The following is a 7,864-nucleotide window of genomic DNA, read 5'->3' as shown; positions in this document are numbered from 1 at the left end:
GCTGAAAAGGGGCGGGGCTTCACAAGTTTACCTCTTATGAACAAGGGGGTAATCCATCCGCCGGAAACTGAAGCTTCCTCTGGGAGCCGCCATTGTAGCAGACTATCACCTGCTGTTAGCATCCCATTGACTCCCATTCATTTTGGCGTCACTTTGACAGCGAATAACTTTACATCTGAGGCGGAAGCCTGCAGAACCATAGGCCGTGCCACATTAGATGGCACTTTAGGCACATAGCCTGGCATGGGATGCAAGTTTAAAGACTCCATTTGTCCATTATTTATTTCTAAAGAAACACAACAATGTATAAAAGGCTCCATTACTTTGTATCTTATGTTATGACCCCATAGAAGCCGTTTTTGTAAAAATAGGCTAACGATTGCATCATAACACGCGACTCTCTGTCGCACACAAGAGAAATTACCGTAAGTAGAAGCTCGCAGGCAATCGGGGGGACGTGGAGGCATAAAGTCAAGGGAGAAGCCCATAGAGAGTCATAAAGTTGCTGCTCATGGACAGCTCCTACTCACGATCTCCGGCTCTGCAAGATTCGTAAGGGAATGATTCAGATTCCTCTTGGCACAGCTACTAGAAGACGTACAACTGTCAGACAGGTTACTCACGTCACATCTACGTCGTCCAGCTCAGTTTGAGCCTGCGCAGTTCGCTTGGCTATCAGGAAGTGAGTGCTTCTATTGGCCTTCAATTCTCTCCGTTGAAATCAATGGGGTCGCAGTCTTTTACTGTCTATGCTTATGAACAGTGATTTTACTGATAATAAACCTATACATAAAATACATTTACAACACAGTAAAATAAATGATGAACACATGATAAAGGTCTCTAAATAAGTTCTAATATGACCTAAATTTAGCAAATAGACAAAATCCACATCCTTAGATTTAGTCCTTACATATTTTTACCTTGTGTTTTTAAAGCACATGCAGTGAACAAACAAGGTTCACAACACAACGGAAATGCAACTTGGTTTTATTTTGTACACTTATAGGCAATGTAGTCAATATAGTCAATGTTTTTGATTTATTGTCAGTAAAAAAAAAAAAAAAATCCTGGTTCTCTTGCTCAACACTGCCCTCTTGTGGTCAGGAGGCGTTTCCTTTGTAATGTGGATTCATTTTTTTGTTTCAATAGAAATAAACAAACTCCAAAAGCATTGAACATCAGCAGGAAACATGAAAACATTATTTCTGGTCACATATTTCTGATTCTAGGATATATTATGAAAATGAAAATCTCACATGCATAATTGGTTATATATTACTTGCCCCTAAACAGCACATACATTTATGTATACATCAATATCAAGCTCTCAGTCGCACTGTTGGCCTGAATATCAGCACATATGCATAATTATAACCATATTTATAAGCTTTATACATTAACATAGAGGAAGACATATTGTGTTACTTTATATTTTCATGTAACATATCAGTGTTTGTGTTGAGTCTTGAGGTTGTTCAAAATCCATATCTTGAAGATTTTGTAGGTCTGTACTTTGAAATTGTTTCAAGTCGTCTCCGTTTCTTGCATGAACAAACATCTTTAATAGTCCTTAAAAGTGAAATAAGATTTAACATTAAATGAGTAGTTCAGACAAAAACATTATTTATTCACTCACATTTCATGGTTTTGTTCTTTCTGTAACATAACAATTGTAGTCACTATAAAGAGCTTTAACTGCAAGAGCTGTTATTTAAAAAATGTACAATAGCATACTGATATTATAGTGATAATTCAAGAGCACAATGTCCACGTTTGGAGACAAACATGTATAATTTCACCAAAGAGCTCACCTATGATCACTATGATCAGAACAGCGTTCACCAGAGCAGATATGAAGATAATAATCTGCCAATGTGTCTGATTCCTCTCAATGTTCTTCACCGCTGTATGATTCTGGATCTCTGGAGTTGGAGTTGGTACTGTGTATTCATTGAAGGGGTTTAATATTAATATTTCATATGTATTTGTCTAACAGTGATTAAGTGTTTAGCTTGATGATCACTGAATGTTCACTCACCGCTGATGTGTATTCTGGTGCCGTCGCTGTATTTTGGAGGAGCGTCTTTGGTCTCACAGTAATAAAGTCCTAAATCATCAATAGTGACATTATTTATGAACAGGCGATGATTACTTTGCACTGAATATTTCTGCCTAAAAGCTTTACTGTAGTAAAAAGGAGCTGAAGCTGTGGAAGAGAGTAATATGACAACCGGAGAATCTGGAAGTTTCAGTAATAACCAGTTAACCTCCTTTACACCAAAATCACAGTTTATAGACACATTTTGACCCAAATCTGTTAGTTGATCAGTTAAAGTCTCCGCAGCTTCACACCATATGAGCAGATCTGTGAAATAAACACACACACACACACACACACTAAAAATGGATTATTGTGTCATTAAACATTATAAATCAACTTATAAAGAACAATCATATATTGATAAAGTACATTAACTCACAGAGGCGAAGCTGCACAATCTTCATGATGTTAACACACTTGTTTCTTTCACACGACTGTAGAGATGTAACTTTACCTCAGAGCTGTCAGACGGATAGTGTGATTTAACCACAGTCAAGAGGAAGTTAAAGGCAGGTTTGCTCTGGCCACACGTTTAGTTCTGGTGTCTATTTGTTCAAAACTCAAACCTTGACCTATACATCATTTCTTGTCTTTAAAAATATATATTTATCTCTAATTCACTGCAGCAAAAGGACCCAAGACACTGAGAACAGCCCAGTTTTCTTTTTTTCAGTGTCATTCAAACACAAATATGATGTTTTCTTCATCTATTCTCGTTCTTTGATTATTAACTCATAAGTTTAGATTAGGTTTTAAGTTTCTGTCTCTTAATATTACAACCATAAACAATATTTATCCTCGAGGCAAGTCAGTACTCTATGTATTTTAATTAATCTGGATTGAATTTCCTTTTGCCTAGTACTTCTTTTTAACTAGAAAATATTAAGAAGTGTGAAACTTATTTCTAACATTTGTTATACAATTTATTCATCTTATGATGTTTCCTAACAAAGTTCGGGAGGAGCATGTTCAGATAATTAAACACATGTGGAGCACATTCAGGTAATCAAGCCTAATTAGACACGAGTGGAGCACACTCCCAATCAATGAGGTAAGAGGTATATATTCAGCAAACTTAACTCAGTTCTTTGACAGTCTAACAGCATCCCTCCACCACCCCATCTCCTCACTTCTTCTCCTAAATACTCTTACAACAAGGGGGAGCACTCTGGGTTCGGGCAAAAATTTCCGAGCTCGGAGCCCTCCCCCTGGACAGCACGCCAAATACGCATAATCTTTACTCTGTTTAATTGATGTAAATGTGAACTCGTGAATGTTAATGTTAGTTAATACAAATTCAGCTGTTCATTGTTGGTTCATGTTCGCTCAGGTTCATTAAATAATATTAACAGATACAGCTTGTGTTTTTAATAATGTACTTCATTAAATTTCAATTAAAAATTAAATTAGCATGAACTAAAATAATAACTGCGGTAGAAGTATTTCTTTTTTTATTTTGTTGTTAGTTCATGATGGTTAAGTTTAACAAATGGATCATAATTGTAAAGTGTTTTCATGGTGTTTCATGTCATGTTCACTTGGTTAAAGTTTAAACTGCTTGATGCATGCGAGTGTGTGTGATCGTGTTGTTCATCAAGTGACCAAACCAGTGGAACACTTCATTTGCACGAAACCATGCTTGTGTTAACCACAAAACAGAGAGCAGAAGATGTTTTTAAATATGTGAAAAAAATATTTAAAAATATTAATATGCATGCCAGAATATAACTTTAGATTTATTGACATGTGTTCAAGCTTAGTCAAATCTCTGTAAAAAATAAACTAGCAGAAAATGTCATGATTTCAAAAAATTGTTTAATGTGAAGTGTGATTTAATATCAGGAATAACTACATTTTTACTGATAAAAAGCTGCTTCAGCCCCAAAAAAGCTCATTTTGAGGTTTACAACTTTTACTGCTGAGCATGTCAGCGCACTTATAATAGAGAGAGAACAATGATTATATTATTATATATAAGGAAGATCTCCACTTAAAACACCAGCAAAAAGTGTTACTATCATACACACTGCATATTTACATACAAATCAGCAAACTCATAAATGAAAATGGAAATTAAAATCCACACATTTAAAATATAATAACAGTCAATTTTAGTTTGTAAAAAAAAAAAAAACATATGTAGGTACACTTTATATTCATAACACGTATCACATCGTACATTGGCTGTAGACAGTAGTGCTCTGCTCCTGACTAGGCCTGGTGTTTCTGGAGCTCATGAAGAAATCAACTTCAGCACACTGAAAGAGGACCATATTATATATGAATGGACATATACAGTATATTAGACATAATGTACAGTCAGCTGGTCATAAACATTTCAGATCATTTAATGAATCTTGTGTATGCAGCTTGAAGTTGCACTGTAAGAATCACCGGGATAATAGAGGACAAAATAAGATAACATATATTAATATTGAAGATGCATCTTACCTGTGGATTATTTGAGTTTTGAGCAGCAGATTTTCCAGTTGCATCAATGAATCTCTTCACCAAACCTGAAACACACTGGATATCTGAGAGGTGTCTCGAGAGATGCGTTTTTTAAAAGTTAAACTTTTTTAGCATTTTCAGAGCGGCATGTCTCACACGAGACGCTGCAAAAGAAGACAGACGTGAGCGCAACAGTTAAATTAGTGTAGTGTGTGTTTACATTAAAAAACAATGCAAAAGTATCGCAGTGGAATAGAAAAACACATTCTGTGTGAACCGGCTACATTTGTGTAGATCTAGAGTTTGTCTTCTTAGTTCACTGACACTTTTACTGTAGTAAAACAAGAACAAACCTATTAATGCAATGATCAGAAGCACATTCAGCAGGACAGATATGATGATGGTCATATTTCTCCATGGTATCTGGTGTTGTGGAGCGTCATCTGTCTGATTCCTGTGGACCGAGTCTGTAATATTATTATGGACAAAGTCTGTAAAATGTTTGAAGTTTAATCTTTCAATTTCAGTCTTTAACAGAACAATAAAACTATTATTAGATCTTCATACAGTATTTTCAAGGAATCCATGTGGTTTATAAAGACATGAAATGATAAAATAACTCACCGCTGATGTAGATTTTGGTGCCGTTGTTGAATTTTAGTGGTTCACTAGTTTTCACACAATAATAAACTCCTAATTCATCAATGGTGATATTCTTGATGAACAGACGACTGTTAGTTTTCGCTGAGTATTTGTGAATAAAGATGCTGTTTTCATATTTACCTCCTTCAGTTGTGCTGCTGAAAGTGCGTAAGATCAACACTGGAGGATCCGGTAATTTCAGTTTGTACCAGTAAATCTCCTCTATATCAAGATCACAGGTTATAATCACATCAGATCCTAAAGTTACTGCTGTGTTTGTTAGACTCTCTGTGGCTTGATACAACATGAACAGATCTATGACAGAAATAAAAACACATTTATTAAGATATAAAATCAAAATAAAACTGACTCAATCAAATGTGACATGAGAAACTCACAGATCTGCAGCTGTATGATCTTCATGATCTGATCCAGATGAATAATATCTGCTATAGTGATCATTCACACATCTCGTACTGTGAGGAAACACAAACCTCGACCACACAGACGAGAGGGGAAGTCAGAGCTGGGCTTCTCTGAAAGCATCATCAATCTTAGATGTTTAAATCAACAAGTAATTAGAAGATATAGTTTGTGTTAATATGCCAGTGTTTTTTACTTGAATACACAGATGTGTGCATTTTGATTTCCTCATAAAAAAACACATAATCATATTCAATTTTATTTATTTCTTTTTTTTGCTACCAGCACCAGGTGACATCAGATTGAACTTTGACTAAAATGCCATTGTAAAGACTCATGCTCAAAGAAAACATCTGATGATATCTTGATGAACAGAGGAAACCAAAGCCATCAATGTGCAATGTGTGTGTTCAGATGTTTAGTGGTAAAACATGCAGTGTTTAAGAAACACTATCATACAGGCTAGAGCACCTTCCACGAGAAGGCTCTATGCTTCTAAATGGTCTGTGTTCTCAAAATGGTGCACCAACAAACATCTGGACCCAAGGTCATGCGAGGTGCCGTCTTTGCTTGTTTTCCTTCAAGAGATGCTGGACAAGGGCAGGTCCCCCTCCACTCTCAAGGTTTACGTGGCAGCCGTCGCGGCGTTCTCTGAACCCCGACGCGCTCAGTCCCTGGGCAAAGACGAGTTAGTCATCCGCTTCCTCAGGGGAGCTAAGAGGATGAACCCTCCGCGCCCCCCTTCGGTTCCTATCTGGGATCTTTCTATAGTTCTCGAAGCTATGAAAGCACCCCCGTTCGAACCGCTCGAGTCTGTGGACCTAAAATACCTCTCGCTCAAAACCGTTTTTCTGACGGCTCTGTCCTCAGTAAAACGCGTGGGGGATCTTCACGCGCTCTCATCCAGCGCCGCGTGTCTCGAGTTTGGTCCGAATGATTCTGTTGTCATTCTCAAACCTAGACATGGCTATGTCCCGAAGGCGATTGGTACCCCGTTCAGGGCTCAGATTATTTCCCTATCGGCTCTGCCTTCATCCGATAGTGAGCGCGACGCCAATCTCCTCTGCCCGGTGCGGGCTCTGAGATTGTACACTACGCGCGCTGCCGCTTTCAGACGCGCTGAGCAGCTTTTCGTGTCGTTTGGGGGGCGCACCAAAGGTCTGGCCGCCTCTAAACAGACACTGTCTAGATGGATAGTAGACGCTATCGCCTCTGCTTACGCATCTAAATGCCTGCCCTGCCCTCTGGGCATCAGGGCGCACTCCACTAGAGGCATGGCCTCATCGTGGGCATGGTCCTGTGGAATTTCCATTCATGACATTTGTGTGGCCGCGGGATGGGCCTCCCCGTCCACTTTTGTCAGATTTTACAACTTGGAAGTTCCCGCCTTGCAGGCAAAATTACTAGCTGTCTAACGACCAGCTCCCTAAGAAGCTGCATTACTGGGAGTCCCTCACACAACCGGTTCGCCCCTTGTGCTCTCCTTAAATGCTTATACACTTCATGTGCCCGCTCTGCCGGCCTCATAATACATTCACTCCACGTTAAAAATCCCCCGGTATCACCCTGGGATTCATAAGTGGATTCATAGCGCGCACGGCGTTGACCAGGTGTTCCCGCAGCGTAAGCTAGCTTACGCAATACGAGAGAACCTCTCGTAAGAGAACGAATCGGTTACCTAACGTAACCTCGGTTCTCTCTAGAAGAGGGAACGAGTATTGCGTTCCCGGCCGTGCTTGCGCTACTAGCGTTTCGCTTCACGCTGAAATAAATCAACATATAAGCCTGGGAGAGACTGTTATATACACCATAGCCACGCCCATTCTGGCGGGCCATGACGCAATGAGCGCGCGGGCGCCTCTCAATGGAAGCGGGTTCAGCCCCGCTCTCCCATAGGCTTAAGCAGTTCTCTCTGAGCGAACCAATGAGCTGCTAGCTAGCCTGCTCTAGGTCTGCCGCAGAGGAACTGCGTTGTCAATGGATACAAATTATGAAATAATTTTTTGGCTTCAATATCTCAGCAAAGATGAATCTTTCCCGCAGCGTAAGCTAGCTTACGCAATACTCGTTCCCTCTTCTAGAGAGAACCGAGGTTACGTTAGGTAACCGATTCGTTTTTTGTTATACTCTGAGATTTGTGTAAATTCTGGGGGCTGAGTGTAACTGGTACAGAGAGAGTACTGTTAAATGTATGTATTGTTTACATAACATGGTGGTGTATATAAGCAAGATCTCCACTTAAAT

The 7,864-nt window shown here is 39.1% G+C and overlaps 2 protein-coding genes across 3 annotated transcripts; both read right to left on the bottom strand.

Moving 5' to 3' along the window:
- Window positions 1–1,414: 1,414 nt before the first annotated feature.
- Window positions 1,415–2,684, bottom strand: LOC130094539 (uncharacterized). The gene is made up of 4 exons (XM_056260865.1): window positions 2,671–2,684; window positions 2,042–2,400; window positions 1,815–1,943; window positions 1,415–1,572 (listed from the first exon to the last, which is right to left on the bottom strand). The coding sequence occupies exons 1-4, from the start codon at window positions 2,682–2,684 to the stop codon at window positions 1,430–1,432; spliced, it is 645 nt and encodes a 214-aa protein (XP_056116840.1). The 3' UTR covers window positions 1,415–1,429.
- A 1,424-nt stretch (window positions 2,685–4,108) lies between these two features.
- Window positions 4,109–5,750, bottom strand: LOC130093866 (uncharacterized). 2 transcript variants are annotated; one of them, XM_056260597.1, is made up of 5 exons: window positions 5,596–5,750; window positions 5,180–5,512; window positions 4,909–5,046; window positions 4,556–4,620; window positions 4,109–4,362 (listed from the first exon to the last, which is right to left on the bottom strand). In XM_056260597.1, exons 1-5 carry the CDS (start codon window positions 5,657–5,659, stop codon window positions 4,273–4,275), a joined length of 690 nt encoding a protein of 229 aa, XP_056116572.1. In that variant the 5' UTR covers window positions 5,660–5,750; the 3' UTR covers window positions 4,109–4,272. The 2 variants fall into 2 exon arrangements, with proteins under 2 accessions (XP_056116572.1, XP_056116573.1); XM_056260598.1 differs by having other exon boundaries at window positions 4,909–5,022.
- Window positions 5,751–7,864: the final 2,114 nt, after the last annotated feature.

Source organism: Rhinichthys klamathensis, unplaced genomic scaffold, assembly GCF_029890125.1.
Source record: "Rhinichthys klamathensis goyatoka isolate OS25496 unplaced genomic scaffold, OSU_Roscu_1.1 h1tg000009l_1, whole genome shotgun sequence".
NCBI lineage: Eukaryota > Metazoa > Chordata > Actinopteri > Cypriniformes > Leuciscidae > Rhinichthys > Rhinichthys klamathensis.
This window is presented reverse-complemented; position numbering and strand designations above follow the sequence as displayed.